The sequence below is a fragment of the Curcuma longa genome, chromosome 18 (assembly GCF_044706935.1).
Source record: "Curcuma longa cultivar G26 ecotype Majalengka, Jawa Barat chromosome 18, ITB_CL_G26_1.1, whole genome shotgun sequence".
Classification (NCBI taxonomy): Eukaryota; Viridiplantae; Streptophyta; class Magnoliopsida; order Zingiberales; family Zingiberaceae; genus Curcuma; species Curcuma longa.
The window spans coordinates 2,525,355-2,549,874 of NC_133878.1; the positions used below are offsets into that span (position 1 = coordinate 2,525,355).

At 37.6% G+C, this 24,520-nt stretch overlaps 2 protein-coding genes across 3 annotated transcripts in view; one reads left to right on the forward strand and one right to left on the reverse strand.

The window, feature by feature from the left end:
- The window catches only part of LOC141812175 (putative threonine aspartase), a 53,783-nt gene that overhangs the window by 9,891 nt on the left and 19,372 nt on the right, over positions 1-24,520 (forward strand). The window lies entirely within an intron of this gene.
- Positions 12,988-18,581, reverse strand: LOC141812174 (MND1-interacting protein 1-like). Its single transcript, XM_074700208.1, has 2 exons — positions 16,836-18,581; positions 12,988-13,678 (listed from the first exon to the last, which is right to left on the reverse strand). Exons 1-2 carry the CDS (start codon positions 18,450-18,452, stop codon positions 13,163-13,165), a joined length of 2,133 nt encoding a protein of 710 aa, XP_074556309.1. The 5' UTR covers positions 18,453-18,581; the 3' UTR covers positions 12,988-13,162.

Sequence of the window (24,520 nt, forward strand, 5' to 3'; positions counted from 1 at the left end):
GATTTAAGGTTGCTAAGTCACAAGTTCTCTCTGGTTCTAAGGTTTCCTCTTTACAAGATGTATTTAGTCGAGTTCTTCGTACAGAAAGTATTACACCCGTTCCATTTAGTGATGATTTGGTAAATCGCAATACTAATATGCCTAGAATATCAACTAGTCATAGTAGAAACAAAGGAGGAGGCTTACAGGACTTTCAAGCTTGAATGTCGAATTCTGGTGATATTTTGTGCAACTACTGTCGTAAGTCAGGTCATACAAAGTTTGAGTATAGAAAGCTTCAGTATAAAAATTAGCAAAAACGCTTGACCTATATTGTGTCCACCAATAATGCCTTTGATAAATCAGTTCTTAGCTCAATAGATGAATTTGTTAAGTTCTCAGAATATCAGAAATCACTCAAGTTTTCATCTTTCTCTGTCACTATTATTGTTGATTTAGGTAAACACAACGCATGTCTTGTTTCCTCATCTTCCAAATGGGTCATTGATTCTGGTGCCACAAATCATATGACAAGTAATTTTAGTCTCTTTTTTACTTTTCATTCCAAAGCTAACACTACTACTGCTAATTTAGCTGATGGATCACCATCTTATGTTTGTGGGTCTGATACTATTAATACTACCCCTTTGCTTTCTTTGTTCTCTGTCTTATATTTACTTAATTTATCCTTTAATTTGTTCTCTGTCAGTCAACTAACTCGTAATCTTAATTGTTGTATCTCATTTTTTCCTAATCATTATTTATTTCAAGATCTTTTGACAAAGAAGATTATTGGCAAAGTACATGAGTCTGGAGGCCTCTATATTCTTGACACATCACTTCTAAAATTTTTTGTTTGCTTGAGTGTCACTTCTTCTTTCGAGACTCATTGTAGGTTGGATCATCTATCTCTCTCTTTGCTTAAGAAGTTTTGTCCATAATATAATAAGGTATCTTTATTAGATTGTGAGTCATGTCAGTTTGCAAAACATCACCGTCTTAGTTCGAGTCCTAGAGTAAATAAACGTACTATTATTCCTTTCGAATTAGTTAATTCTGATATTTGGGGTCCTTGTCATATTTTGTCTAAATCTGGATTTAGGTATTTTATTACTTTTGTGAATGATTATTCTCGTGTAACTTGATTATATTTAATGAAAAGTCGTTCTGATTTATTTTATCTATTTTGTGCATTATACGCTGAGATTAAAACTCAGTTCGATGTGTCCATTTGCACCTTGCAAAGCGATAATGTCAAAGAAAATACGTCCGATTTATTTCAATCTTATATGGGTCAGAATGACATGCTTTATGAAACCTCTTGGGCAGAATGTAAGAATAGACATCTTCTTGAAACTGCAGAAGCCCTTTTATTTCAAATGAATGTTCCCAAAACATTTTGGGCTGATGCAGTTTCTATAGCATGTTTTCTCATTAACTTCATGTCATTCTGTGTTCTTCATAGTGAGACCCTTTATAAAATATTTTTTCCTAATAAGTCTTGTTTCTTGTTAACCCTATGATATTTGATAATACCTGTTTTGTTTTGGATGTTAGTTTGCATATTACTAAATTATACCCCAAGTCTTTAAAGTGTATTTTCCTTGGTTATTTTCGTCTTCAGAAAGGATATATGTGTTATTATCCCATTATTATCAAATATGTTGTTTCAATTGATGTTACCTTCATGGAAGACACCTTATTTCCAATCTTCATCTATTCCGTCTTGTCAAGAGGAAGATGATGATTTGTTGGTATATTCTGTCAAATCCTTCGCACTCGTCTCGGAATCGGATGATGTCAAGTTTTGTATTATTCAAGTCTACTCCAAGCGTCAACCTCTTGATTCAGGTCCTGCACCTCTTCCTTCGTCAGTTGATCCAGTTCCAAGTGATCTCCCTATTGTGTTACGTAAAGATAAATGACAGTGTATCTATCTTACTTCTTTTGTTTCTTATAATGACCTATCGTCTTCCTCTTATTCTTTTATCGCTTCACTTGACTCTATTTCTATTCCTAAAACTATCCGTGAAGCCATATCTCATCTTGATTGGTATGATACGATAATAGAGGAGATGAATGCTTTGGATGACAATGACACTTGGGACTTGGTTGATTTACCTTCAGAGAAACGGGCCATTGGATGCAAATGGATGTTTACAGTTAAAGTCAACCCAGATGGGTCAGTTGCCAGATTAAAAGTCCGTCTTGTCGCAAAGGGCTTTGCTTAGACCTATAGTGTAGAGTATTCTGACACTTTTTATTCTGTTGTAAAATTGATATCTATTTGATTGTTTATTTCAATGGCTACTATTCATCATTGGCCTTTACATCAACTTGATATCAAAAATGTTTTTCTTCGTGGAGATCTTCAATAAGAAGTGAATATAAAGTAACCTTCTGGTTTTCTTGCTCAGGAGGAGTCAGGGCGAGTTTGTCGTCTTCGAAAGTCCTTGTATGGTTTAAAACAGAGTAATTTAGAAACTGAAATTAAATTTTTTCTAAAACATGGTACATAAAGATAATCCCTCAAAATCAAAGTTTTATTTCTCTCAAAAGATAAATAAACATCTCCCACTGCAATAGCCGCCACTTTCGTAGCATTGCCCATGTAGACGGTAATCTCCCCTTCATGTAGTCGTCTGGTTTCCTGGAACCCCTACAATGAATTGCAGACATGATCAGTGGCTCCCGTATCTACACACCAGGTACTGGTAGATAACACCGCTAAACATGTTTCAACAACTAATGAATAAGATATACCTTTATTGTTCTCCTTTCTGCGAGGACAGTCCACCTTCCAATGTCCAGACTGCTTGCATGTGAAGCACTTGCCCTTTGGCTTCTTCACACCTGCCTGCGGCCCAGCCACTTGAGGTCCAATCACCTTCTTTGCCGAACCAACTTGTTTCTTCCTCTTCTTTCTGCCTTTCGGCTTAGAAGCAGAAACGTTTTCAGCAATGTGAACTTGAGAACTTTGACGAAATAGCCCTTCTGTCTGCTTGGAGTTCTGTCAGAAGTTTCGCCAATGAATATACCCTTTTATTCATGTTGTAATTCAGGCGAAACTGCTCAAAACTCTTGGGCAGCGATTGTAGAATGATATCGACCTGGGTTTCCCCATCGATTTCAGCTCCAAGGACTTCCATCTCATTTAAATGAGCCATCATCTTGAGGATATGATCTCTCACGGGTGTCCCCTCAGTCATGGTGGTCGTCATTAAGTTTCTCATGACCTCCTGCCTGACAGCCCGATTTTGGTGTCCGAAGAGTTCTTTGAGATTGAGCATCATGTCATAGGCAGTAGGCATGGCCTAATGCTGATGTTGCAGCACATTTGACATAGAAGCCAAAATGTAACACCGCGCCATCTCATCTGCCTTAACCCATTTCCTATGTCTCTCTATCTCCTCTTCACTAGAATCTCTATTAGGCACGCTAGGACAGACCTCGAAAAGTATAAACTTGTACTCTTCAGCAGTTAAGACAATGTCCAAGTTCTGTTTCCAATCAATATAATTAGGACCATTAAGTTTGTTTTCTTTTAGAATAACAGCAAGTGGATTGAAAGCCATAATGAAATCCTGAGAATCACAAAATAACATATTTAGTCAAAACTTTAGAATTTAAAATAATATTGATTCCTTAAACAATATAATTTAAATTCACCAATACCTTAAACACCGAAAATTTTGTATGCCACGATAGTGTGGACGTATACGAATTCAAACATTTGTAAGAGGAGGTTTACCCATTAATTTTACTATCTTGTCAACATAACTTTATGGTGTACAAGGCATGCAAGAAATTAAAATTTTCTAAATAATAATTATTATTCAATTAAATGCGTACCTGACGGTATCGACATTTGAGCATGATTAGTATCAATCGAGCGGTCCTTGTCGAAGTCCCACCTCTATTGGTGATCCATGCTAAGCTCCCATCTAGACGGCTTCGGAAGCCACGAGTCGCGTCATCGTCTTCGATACTAGCCGATGATCGATGACGATCGAATCGAGAGAAGCCTTATTCAAAAAATCACGCAACAATGTTTGTTATGATCGTTCCGGGGCTTTCTAACTATCATCGAGAATTGTATTCTCCGAGATAATTTCGGTGGTCAACTATTGACTGCCAATAACAGACCGTCGAAAACCTTTGGACATCATGATGGAACTATTCCGATAATAATGGACAAATATTCGATGGCTAACCTATACATGACTTCTCCAGTAGTTGAAAACAATTTTCAACAAACAAAGAATTCAATATGTCCGGCAACAGAAGAAAGAACCTTCTCTGTTTAGCAAAGAAGCAAGAAACTCCTCTGTTCGACATGTGGTGAGTTGGAAACATCCTTTGTTTGACACTCAGAAGTAGAGAAACTCCTCAGCTACCACAACCAAACTCTCGGCGGCAAGCTTTCAACCGGCAGCAGATAGGAATCGGAGTGGCATCTGGTTTCTTCTGCTTGGTATCACGAAACGAGTAAGGTGGCTAAACTTCGTGCGAGGAAACAGAGCAGCAGCAAGGAGCGGATGTCCTCTTTGCGCCCGCTAGAAACCATGTTCCGACCACTGGTCGCCGCTCGTGCCAACATGGAAGTCGCCTCACCGCTCGGGAAGAAACACCTCGCGCCCACCGGAAGCCGCCTCGCACTCGTCGGAAGCTGCCTCAGGCCAGCCAGAAGCTGTCTCGCGCCCGCCAGGAAGAAGCCACCTTGCACTCGCCGTTCTATGTTCTTCTCCGCCTTGGCACGAGCAGCGGTCGATAAAATTAATAGTTGATTTATCTTTATTATTGAGGAAGCAACAGCCTAAAATAATTTTGGGTTGGCAAAAACCCTAAAACCCACATCGGCTTTACAAATAAACCAAAATCATTTAAACGGATTAGATTTACTGTAGCGAACCGTATTCGTTTGGTTCGCTCGGTTCACTAACCAAACGAACTCTGATTTGACCCAAACAAGTTTTATTCACTTCATCTTCCCAAGACGAAGCTTCTCATTGCATCCGTTTGGCCAATATCTCTTCCATCATGAACCAAACCAAGTTGGTTCAATTCAGTTCAAAACTAAAATATTTGGTTCACTAATCAAACGGTCTCTGATTTAAACAAAATCAGTTTCGTTCGTTTCATCTTCATAAGACGAATTCCATCATATTGTCCTTTGTCTAGTCCAACCAGACTTTATCTCTCTCGTTCTGAGAATCCAATTCTCAAACTCATTTTAAGTTATTCGGAGAACTTATTGTACGTGTGACCCAATAGGTTTCCGGTTATGTTGGTCATCCGTAATTAACTATTAATTATGGAACGATCATGAGTGACACCTAGTAATACATCATGATCCCCAATTGACCAAAAAATCAACGATTGATTCCAGAACATCTTCTAAACCCTTCAGTAGCTCCACTGAATCGTGCCTCGTTCCTTTCACCGTCTTATACCCGCTTGGTTCAGGACATGGTCTATGTGTCAGTTCCCACTAGGCTGACTACGTCACACCTAGCCCAAGCTGCTTTCTTGTCCTGTGGATTCAAGTTACTTGTACATGTATCCAAGAGTACTGTACTCTTAACATGTAATACTTTGGGGTCACTCAAATGAATAATAGCAGTAACTCCGATGGGGAGGATACTATTAAATGCGTCTAAGTGTATACCATTACTTGATACTAAGTCCATTATTTAGGATTGTGCCCCTTCAGATGGAGAAGATCACACGTTCCTAAATAATTTCCTATAATCATCCATAAAGGAAGTTTGATCTAGTGATCCGCAAATAAACTCATCCGATATGGAGGAAGGCACTTAAAGCCAACGCGCAAGTTTGAATGTATCACTTACAAACTAGTAATGGAGACCATGAGATTTATTTAAATAATCCCTCTCCCACTTAGTTATTTGAAATGAGAAATTTTAACATGCACACACATAGTAGCATATAATAGCATATCAAAACAACATGCAATAAATATGAAAAAAATAAATTTCTAACTATTATGGCCTCTTCAATTATCAGCTGTTCTTCAATATGCTGCCAATGGAACATGTAGTCAAGTCTATCTTGCTTCCTTCTCAGCTGTGCTTTCGGTCATCAAAATAGCACCACGCATAGCAAAGATACAAGCCGCAATAAAAAAGAAATTTACATCCATCGATCTTATACTCCACGAAGGAGTTTACATGTAATCTAGATCGAACAGTAAATTAAAATTACACACATGCACAACAACCTCGACATGCCCGAGGGTTCCAATCATACATTACATCCATGCACAACACACAATATATAACACACATTAGGCAATAATAGTTGGAACTAGGATGCCTGCAACCACAGAGTTAATCTATTTGCACATCCTACTATTTTCCTACCTAAATTTATATATGAAAAGTGCATAAATTAACTGAAACCAATCACACAGAGCCAGAACTTAGCTCTGATACCACTTGAAGGTGCCTAAAATTTCGTCCTATTCAATTTCTGCCAGATAAAAATTTTATAGGGACGAAACCTTTCCAAGCAACCCAGATCTTCGATCAGACATGTGCTTGATCGATCAAGCAAGTTCTTGACCGATCGAAGCACACCTTGATCGAAGCATAAGATCGTTGACCTCTTGTGTTGGTATTCAGGATCCATACAAAAGAAAAATAACTTACGCAGCAGAATAAAATAGTTGTACCTTTCCTTTGTAGATTGTATAGAAGATGGTTCGTTACCCGAAGACCTCTTGATCTTCTGTTGTATTCCTCTCCTCTTCTTGGACATCGTGTGGGCGACGATCTACCAAGAGAAACCACCCAACTTGCTTTCCTTTCTTCCTCTCTTGCTCTTCCTTTCCTCTCTTCCTTTCCTCTCCAAGCCGCCACCAACCAAGGGAGAAGCAAGGCTTCTTCTCTTCCTCTCCTCTTCAAGCCGCCACCAACCAAGGGGAACCTAGGTTAGGGGTGCCGACCCTAGGAAATAGAGAGGAGGGACAAGGTGGCGCCGACCCTAGGAGAAGGAGAATGAACAAGGAAAAACCACTAAAGGAGGCGCCATCCCTAGCTTGAAGAAAAGCCAAGGAGAAACACCAAGGGTGGGGGGGGGGGGGGGGTGGCCGGCCCTAGCACAAGATGAGAAGAGATGTTGTTTGGTTAGGCGCCTCCTCTCCTCCCCTTTTATAGGCTTGCCTCTTTAGGAAGTTTAGGAAAAAATTACAGAATTAACAGAATTTTGTTGGATAACAAAATTAACATAATTCTATTGGATAACAGAATTTTATTGGATAACAAAATTAACATAATTCTTGTTGGATGGATACAAGGTTTTATCCAGAGGCTACAATAGGGACCTAGAGGAGGAATTGATTTAGGCCTCTTGATGGGCTTGGGCTTCCTGTGTTCTCCCTGAACACCCAACTCAAATCCATCAATAATAATCCATACCACTAAAGGGTTATTATTGAACTACCGCACCAATCCCATATTACAATATGGGCTCCTTCTTATTATGAGTGCATTAATCTCCCTGTGTTTAAGATATCGTATGTCCGTTAATTAATTGAATTACTGACAACTCAATTAATTAACTTCTAATTCTAAGAGTAGTATCACTCAACTTTATTATCATGCGGACTAAGTCCACCTGCAGGGTTTACATGATAATTCTTATGAGCTCCTCAAGGGGACATCATCAGCCTAAATAATTAAGACACAGATTCCTTCTATAATCAACAACACACCATATAAATAGTACTATCTCCCAACTCATCAGGCCTTTTGATTTAAGGAATAAATCTTACCCTTTGACAAGTTAAAGAAATAAATACTAAGTATATATGCTTGTTATTATATCAAAATTAAGAGAACGCACATCTATAATAATAGAGGTCTAGTTCGATTATATAGTCAGTATAAATCGAACAACCTCAAACGATCTTGCTCAATACATACAAAGTGTACTAGTATAATTTTATAGTCAAGATATATTAATACTAATTACACTACAACCATTCCAATGGTTTGTCCCAATCCATCTTGGTTGTGAGCTACTATTTATAATTTATAAAGAACTTATAACATGATCTTCTATGTGGCACCACACACTATACTATCTACAATATAAATTAAGTGGACAACTGCATTAACATATATCAGAAATATAAAATGTAAATATTTGACCAAAGTGATTCTCATTTCAAATTATTTCAAAATAGATGTTCATACAAAAGCTAGGTTATAGTATACATTCTAACAGTATGGCCTGTACGTAGCCAGTCGATGTTCTGACCTTGACACCGATGAGGGGTGGTACTCGGAGAGTATGAGAGTAATACTCAGGGATGAGTATTAGAGGGCAAACATTGACCATAGGATGTACGTAGCTATAAATGGCTACCTATTGTTGGGTCACCATGCTACTTTATTGTAGGGTTAGATGTATGACCATTTGGATGTCGAACGCCCTCAATCTCATATAGACACGTGAGTACTGGAGAGAGTGTAGGCAGCTGCATCATGCATATGCTTGCATTGTATTGCGTGCTTGATATTATGTATCGGACTGTGCATATATATATATATATTGCATTGGAATGTGGATATATACATGATTGTTTATTAATTGATACATCGGTATGGCATGATCATTCATATGGATTGATGCATTTTATGAGATCCATTTTGGTATATATACTACTTATAGATTATTATTGATCACATGTTGATTCCTGTTATTGTTGTATACCTGTGCTATTGATTATATATTTTGATCATGCACTGTCTTTTCTGATTATCCACTCAGTATCCTGTACTCACTTCTTCAGACCCTGGGATTTTTCTGTCTTCCCAAATATCAGGTAAGAGATTACAACTGATGCCGAGGAGATCCTGCCAGTCACGCCATCTCACAGCAGAGGATATTTGTTATGTCTTTGTGTGTGAATGTATTAGTATAGAGTTGTGACACTTTCTATTCTATCTTCTTTACTTTCGGATTTATGATTCGTATCAGTGTTTTGAGACTATAGTATTTTCTTATCCGTGATTTTATAGTTGTATCCTTTATGTTTCCTCATGCGTAACTTCATATTTCTTTACTTTTCGAGTTTATTCGTTAGTAGTTGTGTAGATTTAGATTTAGATTTACATTGTTATGCTTACATTAGGATGTGTGAGTGGCCGAGTGGGTCACATTTTTATTATTTAGTTATACATAAATCCATATTATGTAGTATGGATAGGACGTGTGGGCCTTTATGTATACATGTATTCAAGAAATTGTCATGGTTACTGGGGAGATGCTGTCAAAATTTTTTGGACGATTGTCTCTCGGGATGTGACATGTATAGAACTATATGAAGTTTTAAGGTAGGTCACTCCAATGAACTAGCTACCTTTAACTAGCATCTATATTTAACTCTCAACATCCAATGTCTCCAGCTAGTGAAAATAATTGTTTGGCAAACCAAGGAGTTTAAAACGTGCTAATTTCAATAGAATTGATGACGTTCATGCTCAACGATTCATCGACTAGGAATAATTTTAATGTATTCATAATTACACATGTAGAGACGCTCACTAGTTGTGATCCAATCATAAATTCTCTCATGCTATGAATTGTATTGCGGCCATTCAATAAATGAGTTTAAGATCCAATTAAATATATAGAAAATATGCACTCAAATAATGAATTGTTATTTATCTAATAAATAGTGTAACTGTAAGGTGATTGCCTTAGGACACCTCTCAAATATAACGTATCAGTCGAATGATGTTGAGATGGACAAAGTCGTTAAGCTAATAGGTTAGAGTAACATTCAAATCTACAATGGATCAATCGACTGATGGGTAAGATCAATCGACTAATAGGTAGAAATCAGCCATGACCTAAAGGCTATAAAAGAAGGATTTCACGGAGATTTTCGACACTAATTCTTAAGAGTTTAAGGACAAAGTGTTGCTGCATTTTCGGACTAATAAAAGACAATTCAAAGTAACAACAAGCATCCAAAGCAAAGATCACTTGTATAAACGTGTTTATTTTGATTTCATTTGTATCTTTGTATTTGCTTGTTTTTGTTGCAAGATCATATTGTAAGAGGCTTCTCCACCTTCGGAAGGTATCCAATAAGGAGAAGAATAGCGGGAATAGTTCGCTAGGGCTAGGCCTTGGATGTGGTTGCCTTGAGAGGTGGTGAAGCAAGTAAATCAGTTTGTATTGTGCTTGTGTTTTCTTGTGTTTTGTGTTATTGTATTTCCACTGTGTATTAATGAATTGTAGACTAGCACACGAAAGTGATCGGAGCTATTCATGCCCCCTCTAGATCACAAGGTCCTAACACAATCAATCTCATGTCAAAGTTGACTAGTCTGACTAAATTCAGTTTGACTCGAGTTGGGTTTTGATATTTGATCAATATGTTAGATAGATGACAAATATGTTAAGGTTGATTGGATACTTGACAGTGAAGAAAAGTCAAGTAGGTCAAGATTGACTAAATACTTGATAGTGGAGAAGTGCAAATGGTCAAGATTGATCGGACACTTGGCATGCAAGAGAAAGTCCAAGTGGATCATAGAGGATTGGACACTTGACATAAGACAGAAAGTCCAGTGGATTATAGAGGACCAAATACTTGGCACAAGATGAGAAGTCCAAGTGGATCATTGTTGATCGGACACTTAGTATGCAAGAGGAGGTCTAAGTGGGTCATGGAGGACCGGACACTTAACACAAAATAGAAAGTCCAAATGAATCATGGAGAACCGGACACTTGGCACAAAATGGAAAGTCTAAGTATGTAATGGAGAATTGGACACTTGGCACAAAATAAAAAAGTCTAAGTAGGTCACGGTTGATCGAACACTTAATAGCGGAGAAGTCCTACAAGCCATGATTGACCAGATGTTAAGCATAAGCAAGAAGTCAAAACAAGTTGAGGAAGATCGAATGTTTGGCAATGGCGAAATCCCAATAGGTTAAGGTTGATCGGATATTAGGCAACGAAAAGTCTTGATAGGTCAAGGATGACTAGATGTTGAGCAAAGGAAGTCTTAATAGAGTGAGGTCAATCAGATACCAAGCAAGATGTGATTTCAGTTGTGAAAAGGCTGAAATTATGGTTAGCAATCGATTGTCAAGAAGTAGCAATTGATTGATAAACCCTAAATCCCAAATACGATTTGCTGCTTGAGCAATCGATTGTTATGTGATAACAATCAATTGGTGTCAAGCAATATATTGCCGAGATAAAGCAATCGATTAGTAAACTATATCGAGTAAACAGAAGTTGTCTGAATCGACTTGCCTATTCGACTGGGGGTTGCCAATCGATTGCTAGAATGTGTTGAACAAATAAAAGCTTACCAAATCGATTGGTCAGTTCGACTAAGCATAGCCCACCAATCAATTAGTGATACCCGATTGGTATTCAAATTTCAAGATAATCTCAGCCGTTATTCAATGTTAGTGATCGTTCAAGAGACAATCAACGGTCAGTAATCGATTGGTGAGTACGATCAATCGACTAGTTGGAAGAAATTAACCCGAGCAGCAATGTTATAAGTAGGGTTTCATTTGAAAGAGGTAATGATAGTTCTTGGAGATCTGAGGACAAAGTGTTATTACATTTCAAGACCAACAAAAGGTCATTCCAAGCATCAAGAGAGTTTCCAAAATAAAATTTTATTTGTAGAGTTATTTGTGTTTTCATTTGTATTCTTGTTGTGTTCTTGTAAAAATAAATTGTAAAAAATTTCTTCACCTCCGGAATGTATTTGAAAATAAGAATTAGTGAGAATAGTCATTAAGATTAGGTCTTGTAAAAAAAATGATAATCCCAGTTAGTCGCATTGACTCAATCCCTGGAGGTGACCAGCCCGACCCTACGGAAGTTTCCCACCGGCCACCAGGGTAAATCGAGAAGCGCACGCAGCGGCCAACCCAGATGCTCAGCATCCTTTGATTGCGATCCTCATTTGGAGGAAAATTCCTACAAATACGTCGTAACTGAGGATCGAACCGCGGATGCTTGGGTGACAACCTGGATGTCCTACCGCGGCACCATGGCCCCGTGGACAAGATTAGGTCTTGTACAAACCACCTTGGGAGGTGGTGAACCAAATAAAATCATAATATTCACGTCATGCTTTTGAGTTTGGTTCAAGTTTCCATTACATTCTTAATGACGAAGCGATTGAAGTTATTCACCCCTCTCTCTCCTCTAATTCATACATATCCTAACACTATTCTATAAATTAGATGAGTATATTATTCTATTGTATTAATATTCAAAGATGATCATTCAATAAAATTTTGAAAATTATTAACCTATATATTGATATCTAATTTAAATCTTCAAATCAATTAATAAAATTTTTATTCCAAACCGTGTAGAACTCTTAACTTTCAAGTTTAACTTATTTAATCTAATATAAAATTTTTGAATTTTTAGTATTATTATCAAAATGTAGATGACACAACATAACACAAGTAGAGGAAGTCCTTACCATTTAGCCCGCGTTTGCTTCAGGAGAAAGAATCAAAGTGATGCAATTAATTGATTAGATATAATCAGAAGAATGTAATCAATAGCTTAAATATACTAATATATTAAGTAATTGCTGAAATCAAAGGAAAAAGGAAAAAGGAAAAAAGAAAAAAGATAGCAAGAGGAAATCCATTAAAATTTAAAGATCCTAGAAACTAATTTTATGTTCAATCAACAATAAAATAGAAATGCTAATTCCTGAAATTGTCATTTTCTCATTGCCCTTCATTTCTGTTACTGAAATCATGGAATTTAAAGCACTTAATCACTGTTGCATTGCATTCTGGGAGTAAGTGTCCTTGGAAAATAGCTTTCCATTTAAATGTTCTTAGAAAGAATCAGGCACTCATTGTCCATTTGCACACCTGAGAGTATTCCCAACTATCATTGAAATGTGTTATTAGAATGCACAAAATTCATTTTCGTCTCCTAAATAGTATAGAACATTCCAAATAGCACATCTATTAAGCCACCAAAACTGCCTCATATTGCAGTACAGTTTCTTTATTTACCTGTTCATTTACCAAGGTTTGGGGATCTTATTCAGCATTTAGCAAAGGCACAAAAGGCCATTTGAAACCCGAATAACCAAGGGTCTATATATGCATAAAGCCATTGCTGTTGATTAGAAGCACAAGATTAGGTCCAGGAGCTTGCACCATAAACCAGTATCCTCTCCTCGATCCTGGCATTGCAACCGGGGCAACAAGCTTTCAACTTCTCGTGCATCTCGTTGCAATTTGCACAAAGAACCTGATGGGAACAAGGCAAGAGGACCACTGAGATCTCCTCCTTCTTGCAGATGACACACACCCTGTTGCGATTTAGTTTCTTCGGAGAGTCTTGTGGTTTACCGAATCCAGTGGGTGGCTTGGCATTGACCTCTTTAACAGATTTGGCATCTGTACCTGCTGTTTTTATGGCATTGACTGATGGAGGAATGAGCAGATTCATTCCAGCAGTCTGGAGTCGATCAAGTTCTTCTGTGAGCCTCTGAATATCATCCTTGTGGCGCTGAAAATCTATTTCAATCTTTCGCCGCAGTGCCTCTTGTCTTCGGCTGGCATTGACCCTAGCTGCTTCTTTGGCTCTACGTTCGTCGTCAACCAATGTGATTGCTTCTTCCTTGGCCTTTATCTCTTGTTTCCACTTCACCTGGACGTTAAAATTTACTTGAAATGTTAAAAGTGTGACCACCAGATAAAATAGGACATCTAGGTCTAGTTTATGGTTTCATTTGTCAAACATAATTGATGTGCTCCCAAATGCCAAGTGAACATGCCAAAATGGAACCAAGAAAATGAAAGCAAAGAAGAGAAAAGAATTGGACTATCTATTTTGAAAGGGAAAATAATGATGAAGGATGTTAACTTGGATTAACTAACTGACAGAAATATAATGCACACAAGCCACCAAATTATGCCCCAATCATTAAAGGTAAGTTTTTGTATATATCAGATAACTAAAGTTGACTAAAACCAATGTTAAATCCTAAAGTTGACTAAAACCAATGTTCATGTCAATGGAGTCAGGTATTGCTGCAACTATCGAATTTTTTGCTAGGAGAATTTTTCATTATTTGATGAATTTCCAACATGATTCTTGATGTTGTCTACACACAGTAAACTTATTTTTCCCTGAAATACACTGACAATGAAGTACTAGACAGGCTTCATCACCCCTAAACCATGCTGCACGGTTGAACTTGTTTAGACCATAGACAACTGAACAAAGTAGAGTGAGCAGGCATAATTGCAATCATCAATCACTGCTGACATGGTGGAGTGCTAGAGAAACATATACAGCATGACATAATCAGATATTGGGGCAAATGTTCCAATGTTCATACTCTGAACAAATATCAATCACTTTGCTAGTGCATGATTCCTAGTGATAGTAAAGTATAAACACTAACATAAAACTATCTAGCATGTGCCAATTAGCTTGGATAGTGCATTTACAGGTATGAGCCACTAGGTCTGGGGTATGGTCTCATTAAGGTGCATGCATATGACATTGTGGTGATGTGGTCATGTAATTTGGTGTATAGTCTATAGGGAAAAAAACTCATTGAATCACACAAAGCACTTTAGAACTGTAGTATACTTGAAGCTAACTTGGTATATAATTGAGATTCTTCAAAGTAGCTTGGAATGTGGTTCTGTTAATTTAACAAACATTATCCAACATTAGTTCATGCCAGTGATTATATCTTAACCAAATAGACCTGCTCATTTGCATTTCCAACAGAGAATTGTTTTCACCAATGCTGCTTTGTTGATAATGTTTCATGTCACCTCACACCTCAATATGGATGACCATAAGAGGACCAAGTCTAGAAACAAGGGGGAAAAGACAGACAAGATAATGGCCCATTGAACAAAAGAAATTAATTCATAAATACCCATATACTTTTAACAAATAAGGTTCCCTCATTACAGTATCTTAATTTGACATGATACTGAACTATTTCAGCAGAACAGAAGACCAAGATGTTATATTTTTATTAAAGGACACTTATGAACCATTTGGATATAGATTAGAGGCATCAAAATTTGAAAATTTTATTTCTATGCTGGAAGAACAAGTAATTCTAGATAATAAAAAACACACAAAGATACAGATGCACAGATATCTCTAGATTTCTATGTTTTGATCCTGGACTAAACTGCTATAAACTAATAAGTAAGCTGAGCGAGACTAGGAAAATCATCTCTGTTGATAGAAAATCTATCTTGAAGCATCAAACATACAAATAGTCTGTGAAACAATTAAGTTCTAATATTTAAGTCGTCCTTCATGAGTACATTGCTAGCAGTAGGCAGTCCCAAGGAGTTTGAGAGTTTTGAGTGCTCCTGGTTCCCAAGAAGTTCCATAAGAAGCAGCAACCCATGAGAGAAAACACAAAGGAGGCACTCACATTTCTGATGAATCCAAGCTGGTTCCTCCAATGCATTCTGTTGGTAACTTGGAAACCAACGCAATTTTCTTCTATTTAACATGGTGGCCACTCTTTAGAATGGAGATTACTAATTTCACATCCAAACGGGTGGAATTTCTTCAAATTCAGAAGTACCAATTATTTTGACTGGTTTCTAGCATGACAGTTGTCACTAACTTCCTTCCAGATAACTATTTATCAATCTCAGCTGTGCTTATTCCTAACCCAACACAGTTAGAAACAATGAGATGGGTTGACACCAGGGCACTTAATGACTATCTCTACCAAATGGAACAATCAACGAATCATATCTCTTCCAATACTTTATTCATTTCAAAATTCTGATCCTAAATTATATTCTCAGCCCATTGTCTGTATCCTATTTTCACAATAAGATACACAAATTCAACATAGTAGATCTGTCCTCTTAATACATGAAAATTCAACATACTAGATCTGTCCTCTTAATACATGAAGTCACCCTGATTAAAATAATAACTATTTTCAGTACATCTCGCAAGAAGGATGAACTATATAGTATAAAGAATAATTACTGTAAGTGTTAGAATTCAATATATCCACAAAGGAGACCAACAATGCAATGATGCAAATTATCTAGGATAAAAACTTAAACTCACCACATTATCTCAGTTTACAATATATTAGTTGAGGCTAGTAATATATCACTAGATGATGAACAATCCTATGTATAAATTAGAGATTCAAAGAATTATTGCTTCTGAATAACTAAAGGATGTTAACCTAACAATTAAATGCCCCACTTTGTGATTTTTTTTTTCAAATATATCATGCAACATAAATTAGTTTCTCAGAGAAGTCATGAAGTTTAACCATAAGTTTTCAATAAAATCATTCCAATATAAGCAGTTAGAACTTGGTCTATGTTCCTGAATTTCATGCGACTAGTGGCTCAACCTTTTGTTTTTCAAATTTATCATGCAACATAAATTAGTTTCTCAGAGAAGTCATGTGGTTTAACCATAAATTTTCAATAAAATCATTCCAATGCAAGCAGTTAGAACTTGCTCTATGCTCCTGAATTTCATGCAACTAGTGGCTCAAGCCTTTTGTTGTGATGCAGTAATTACAAGTTTAAAGCTCATTACAACACCTTTTTTTTTTATTTTTGCAACATGAAGTCCTGAGTCTGAGTTTCTACTTTTCTGTTATATGAAGCAATTAATTTTGTTCCCTGATCCTTACAAAAATATTTGGTCTTGTACTGAGATCTCAAACATCAAAATTAATATTCTTAGTAAGGATGATATTTAACCACACACATGCAATATTCAGAAAGAGCTTAACAAGTTAATAGGAACAATAAGTAAATATATTCTCTTTCCTGCCTACCTCATATCCCTTTGTTGCATCCTTGACCTGATCCAATTGATGTTGCATCTGTTTAATCTTCTTCTTCTCTTCTGCAATGTCCTCTTGCATCTTCTCTCTTTGCTTCTCCCAAGCCATCATCTTTTTAATACATTTCTTATCCCTCCTTGCCGCTTCTGCACATGTCTTTGCAGATTCTGATGCACTCAACTTGGAAGCCTCAATCTCAGCTCTTATCTCAGCATTCTCTGTCTCCAGCCGCCGAACCACAGAATTTGTTCGGTCTACCTGCCCACTCACCTTCTTTAGTCCATTCTCCATTTCAGTCAATCGCTTCATAGTGGTATCCTCCAATGCCTGCTTTCCCTTCTTCAACCGCAGGTTGTCCTCCTTTTCCATCCTCAAATTTCTCAGCTCAGTAAGGTCATTGTTCATCTTGCGAGCAGCCTGCAATGCCTTCTGCTGAGCCCACTCTTTCCGGTCCTTCACCTGCACCTCAAGCTCCCGAATTTGGCGAATGACATCCATGATCATCTCTTTCTTAGGGTCCTCGGTGCCATTGTCTTCTAGACTCATACCGTCCAAGGCATCCAGGACAGAATCAACAACGCCAACATTGAGAGAATCATTGCCCATTATATCAGAAGGGGCAACAGCATTGTCTCCCTTTGGATGCGACTGCTCTGATAATAGATCAGAGACCCCTTGGCGTCCTGATGGCCTTACGAAGGGGCGAAATCCAGAACCAGGAGGGAAAGTGGAAGCATTCTTCCTCATAGCATATTTCATAGAAGGAGAGAGATCATAGCGCCTGGGATCCGCAGCAACGTTGTCAAGACAAACAGAAGGTGTCGTGGCATCATCTGCAGGAAAGGTTTTATAAATATTATAAGGAGTGAACTCATCGGCACCGGGGATGGAGGCGACCAGAGGAGCAGCGGGTGGGGCCAGAGTAGGAGAGGGATAGGTAGTGACCGACGGTGGCAGTGTCGGGATCTCAATAGTGCTGGCGCGGCCGACATGCAGATCGCTCATCAAAAGGCACCACATGGCGTCGCCGCGGGTTAGAGAAGGGCGCACCTGCCGGAGGAGACAGACCATCCCGGCAAGGGAGTATTCCTGGAGATGGCGGAGGTCAGTGAACCCGTTCGCAGCGGCAGGGAGGGTTGTGGAGGTATCCTGGATAGGCGCCGCAGCAGCAGCGGACGCCGGAGGCGAGTTGAGATGAGCGATGGCGTTATGGAGGATATTGGAGAGAACGTCCATGGACCCATAGCAGTGGCCGTTGCAGAGGATCGCTCGGAGCGCAGCGTCCTCGTCGTATCCGAGAGAGACGAGCCGCGCGAGCGCCTCCTTGTACAAAAATTCGAGATTCGTCAAGAGGAGCTCCTCCAGCTGCTCCTCCGTGCAGTAGCCCCACCCCGCATCGCCATAGCCAGGGATTGAGCTAGGGTTAGGGATCCCGAAGCTGGGGTCGGGATCGGAGGGAGAAGAGGCCGAATCGGGAGGGAACGAAGGGGCGTCGAGGACAGGGTCGGATGGAGCGATCGCCCCGGCGGTAGGCTCCGGAGGGTGCTTGGCGGCGCGGCGAGGCTTCCGGCCGCCTCGAAGCGTTTTGTCTCTGGCGTTGCTTCCCATTGGAGGCGGCGGCCGAGGGGGATCGGGGAGGCGAGACGAGGAATCGGAGATCGATCGGAGGGCGATAGGGATTTGGATTCGGCAACTGGAGAGCGAGAGGGAAGATGGAGGAGAAGAAGAGAGGAGGCGAACTTGGCATCGAGAATTTGATGGTGATGGTGGATTTGCTCTGGAAAATCAAAACCAGCCAACTGTTAGCCCATTTAGATTTGGGCTTGTCTAGGCCTGTTTAAGGCCCATTCAATGTATTTGATTTTATCCGAGAATTATGGATGATCATGATGATGCCAAAATAGATAAATATTTGCTTATGTCAAATATAATAACATGAGATTTTGATATATGATTTGATATATTCGACTAAATAAATATTTAAATAATATATTAGATGAATATTTGAATTTATCAAATAGGTTAGATGAAATTTAAATATATTAAATATTTGTTAGGTATTTATCAAATATTATCATTGTCATATATCAAGATTTTAAAGAATATTTAAAAACATTATCTTATTTAATTTGTCATAATTTTAAAGATATATTCTATGATAGTTAGAACATGCCTATAAATAGTGGCATTTGGGGTACTTAAATACACACTTCATTAAAAGAATTACACTATCTAAAAAGAGGGTTAGAGTGTTTAAGACTTGCATTTATTTGTTCATCACCTTGATTGAGTTTAGACAAAATATGATCTTGAGTTTCCTATCAGAGTGAGTTTTTTTTATTCAATTAAGTTTGTGAAAATTATTTTATATAAATTTTATCTATAATTTGGTATTTGGTCAAATCAGTTTGATATCTTTTACTAGTTAATTATAATATGCTAATTTGGCATTTGGTAACACGTCCAACCATATATTAAGAATTAATTTTTTTCAATGCATATGTCATCCTAATATGAACTTTAGACATGATTTATTTTTCAATTATGCAAACAATTATTTTAGAAAGATTATTGCATTAAGAATTATTGTGCTAATTTAATAATTTGGTACATCTAGTATTTTTATTTTTAATCTAGGAGGTTGTTGAGATCGCGCCGCAATAATCATGAAAAAAACATTAAAAATGATAAAAAAGAGAAAAAAGAGAGCACGGAGACTTAACATGATTCGGTGATATATGTCTACTCTACAAAATAGCTAAGAATTCTCTAATTAAAATTAGGTTTAAAGTTTGAATTAATGATCCTATTTATACATCACAATTCATATATATATATTTTGGACCAAAAAAACTAGTCTTGTCAAAATCTCATTCCCAACGGCTCTAGCACGGTGCAATGACTAGGTCGTGCCCTTGTACACGTTCGTGCCTTGGGTGTGCCCATGCGCTAAGACCTAGACACAATACAATCGTGTCCAATGGCACGGCGTGCAACGGTGTTTTCGGCATGGTGTCCCGTCTCGTAATAGTTAACATGCCCTAACAGTGCCATCAGGCACGACCATGTTGGCTTCTAAGCAAATGAGTCATCTCCTCAACAATCTCCATCTTGGTAAATATCCAACTCTTTGAAGAAACATGAGCATCTGAGAATACCACCTAGAACATCGAGTTCGGCTTTAGCAACTAGAGAAATGGATCAAGTTCAAGCTATAATTGAGTTTCTCTATGGTAACTGACTCTGTTAACATATGTAATGTTTTCAGAAGTGTGGAAGTTATCAAGTATAATCTCCCTAGAATAAATCATCCCTGATCTTGTGAAACCTCACATCAATATATATTTGGTTCTCGCATGATACACATGATTCTTCACCATTAAGCTAGATCTATTCTTCGCTAATTCTGACTCTGACTATCGTAATATAAATTTACTCCACCTTGTACACTCAATTCTCTGACTAACCCTATAATCCACAATGCTTCCTTACTTGATTTAGTTATTGTCATGTATTCTGACTCAGTAGTGGATAATGCAACTATGGGTTACACCATGGACTTCCAACAGATAGGTCCTCCTATCACAGTAAACACATACCATGTAGTAGACCTCTTATCATCCAAATCCCTTGCATAGTCTGCATCTATATATCCTATAACTGAAAGATCATTTTGTTGTCTACTGAACATGATGTCATAATCTATAGTATTCCTTAGGTATTTGAAAATCCACTTGAATGCACATTCCAATGTTGTCGACTAGGATTTAAAAAAAAACTTGCTCACCATACTAATAGCATGCACTAAATCAAGTCTTGTGTAAATCATGGCATACATCAGACAACCAACTGCACCGACATTATGCAATGGACAATTTAAAATGATGCGCTAGAGGTGTATTCTCATTACCCATGTTAAATCTGTCTAGCACCTTCTTAATGTAGCTGCATTGAGATAGTCATAATCTCCTAGAAACTCTATCTTTATATATCTCCATCCCAAGAATCTTCTTGGCCACATTCAAATCTTTCATGTCAAATTCCTTGCTCAACAGCTTCTCAATTTATTGACCTCAGTCATACTCTTCGTAGTTATCAACATATCATCCACATAAAATAGCAAGAAGATAAATGAATCATTGTCAAGGTTCTTCATTTAAATGTAGTAATCAAACTCACATCTTCTGTACCTATTTTGAACCCTGTACGAATCAAAACATTTTGTGCCACTATCTTAGAGGTTATTTTAGCTCATAAAGTGCCTTCTTTAGTTTATAGACTAAGTGCTCTTGCTGGGGCTAACTAAATATTTCTGGTTGTGACATATAAATCTGTTCTTCTAAATTACCTTAAAAAACGTTATTTTCATATCCATCTACTCCAACTATAAATCATGATGTGCTACCAAAGCCAACACTATCCTAATAGATGTATGTCTAACTACCGAAGAAAATATCTCATCGTACTCAATCCCCTTCCTCTGTAAGTAATCCTTTGCTACTAGCCGAGCCTTGAACTTTCCATCTATATTTTCTAATATGACTTATTTCTTCTTGTATACACACTTGCATCCTAAGCCTTCTTCCCTTTAGGAAGCTCGATCAGATCCCACATTTGGTTATTATGTAGACTCTATCTCCTCCATCATAGCACCTATCCACTTGTCCTTCTCTAAGTTGTGTACTACCTCCTGAAAAGTAGTAGGATTTCTGCTACTGGTAATGAGTGCATAAGAAATCAAGTCCTTAAAATCATACCTAGTAGGTGGCTTGATTGTACATCGGTCCTATCTCCAGCTATAGTCTGATGTTTTATGTGCTTTGAGCTACCACCATCAAAACCCTGGGTTTCTAGCTCCACCTACACAATATCTTTATCATTGTAGCAATTTTATGGTATTTGTTTCTCTTCCCCCTGAGTATGTTGTAACATGGCTCTTTCATCAAATATCATATCTCTACAACTTGAGATTTCATGAAAGATCAAAAGTTGAGATCGGATAGCTAAAAGTTGTCATTCATACTCACTATATTATGCTTGTAGTAGCACTGTGATCGATGTAGGTAAATTGGAATGCATTTTGAAGTTTGGTCCTGGGCAAATCTAAGTGCCTAGAAAGAGTTATAAGCCCCTAGAAGTGTTCCAGGCACTTGGAATGGTTTTATACGCCTAGATGATATAAAACACAGTGAGCAGCTGAGTTGGGAGGTTTTGATTGGTTGGCACACGTAATCGTCTAAGCATCCAGAAGGATCCAAGCACCCAGAAAAGGATAAGTCATAGTCAAAGCAAAGTCTGATCCAATAGCCACCACATCAGCATTCTAAGGGCCAAAAGGGATCCAAACGCTCGAAAATGGATAAGTCAACGATAAGATCAGATTGAATCGGATTGGCCTCATTGGAGGCACCCGGATGTGGATCCAAGCTCTCAGATAACCCTATAAAAGTAGGGTTCGATCAAAGCTACAGAACAACTTCTTTGATCATCCAAGTGCTACTCTGCAAATCGAAGTCTCCGAGATGATGTGCTCAAACTTCAACAACGCAACGACACCACGGAATTGCTACGAGATTAAATGAGCCTAGTCTTTGGTAATGCCTTGTTAGTTGCTACTTTTTTTTACGTTTCTTTTGTGAACTTAATCTCTAAGGGTTGGTAGGTTTGTTACCGAACCCTACTATTGTAAAGAAATAAATCCTTTTCTCGTTTGAGAATAAGATGAATAGTGATTATCCAACGTAAGTGGTTAAACTAACTGTGGGCCTTGGAGTAGTAGCCAAGTAGCTATGAACCAAGTAAAATAACTTTGTGTATTTGTTAATTTATTTTATTTTTGTTGCAACGATTTGAATTCGAATGATTTTTGAATGCGTACGAAGCGCTCTATTCACCCCCTCTAGCTCTTTATTGATCCAACACACACCTCTTATAAACTTTAGACCCAAAACTCATTAACAACCCATCATTATTAACGATATCAAGTTAATGGGTGTCATATATATGATTCACACCCAACATCACATAAACCCACAATCAAGATCACTATATCGAGTTATATCCGTAATGACATATCCGTATGTTGTTAATTAACATGTAAGCTCATACACAAATTAGAAATAATTCAACAGAATGATCCATCATGTCTGGATTACAAGGAATAACTGATAAAGGTTTGAGGGGATGCAGATTGATACAGAGATGGTCTTCTAGAATATCTAAGTCCATGTTTACTAGACTCTAGAAATCTACTCTGACGAGTCACTCAGACAGATGTAAAGGAGGTAGGTGCTCAGGTGAGCATAGTGCCCCGACTGAATATAGAGCACCTAGGAATAACTCTATTGCTCAAGAAAAGAGTAGTTGAAAGAAGAGGATATTATGGATGATGCATGCGAGTGCTCGACATCTTAAGAAAGCCAAGTAATCACCAGGCATACACCTAGATATGGTCGCTCGACTGTTTAGGTGTAATGGAGGGAGGTAGTGCTCAAGTGCTTAGGAGTTGGTGTGGACGGAAACATGGAGGAAGCTATGGTTTGTGGTTGTGCAACATGAAAGGATGGAGCATGCATTAGAGGATGCATTTTGGTGGTCAGGAATTTCCCAATCATACTTAACACTGCAAGGATTTGATGCTAATGGCATAGTCAGGATCTTCAATTACCCTAGGCTAAATTATGAAAATAATAATACATACATGTATAATGAACATTTAACAAACATATAACATTTAGATACCAATATTCTTTTACATAGTTCATATAAAATACTTCAATATCTACTTAAGTTGTGCTTGACGAGATTTAAGAGTATAAAACTCTCTATTACTGATTCCAATCTATTTTCTTAGATAATTGTCATTCTATGTAGAAAATCATGCAATCGGAAAGTAAATCATCATCCATCTTGTTGCAACATGTCGTTTTGAGAAATTTCATAACTGAAAAGGCTTTCTTTACCGTTGTAGTTGATACAGAAAGAGTCAATACAAGATGAATCAATCTCTAAATCATAACATAACTCTTAACCTTTTTGGTCACAATCATTTCTCTATATAATGAAGAAAGAGTAGAAATTTATTGAAACTCAAGATCACAAACTATGTCAAGTTGATAGTGTTCCAATTCAGCTTTCAAAGCATGAATTTCTTGTTGAGTGAAATCAATAAGATAAAATTTTGAATCAAGTTTGCAAATGTTGCCCACATTAAAGTTTTGGAATGAATCAGTAGGATCTAAAACCGAATAAAGAGCAAGAAGTTCCATTGTTGCTTCACTGAATCTATAATTTAGTTTCATCATTTGAAAATCTATTACAGCATTAAAACTATCATAGTAATAATGATGCTCAATTGTGACATGATCTCATTGTTGACAAAACGACTAACTTTATAAATACGACTCATATTAGGCATCTCAATGTTATGTTATGTTGTTCACAAAAAGTCTTTACTTTCTCAAAAAATTCATCCCAACCATCTTCTCTAAATTATAGAAGGATGACTTTTGTGGCTTAGATAAATTTTAAAGCATTCATAATGTCTTGTAATTTATTTTATAGAGATTGACAAAGAATGCCAGTGGTTTCTAAAATCTTTTTTATCAAAACAACATAAATATAAATTCAATACTCATAATTATGTTACATAAACCACTAGCTTCCCCACGTATTGC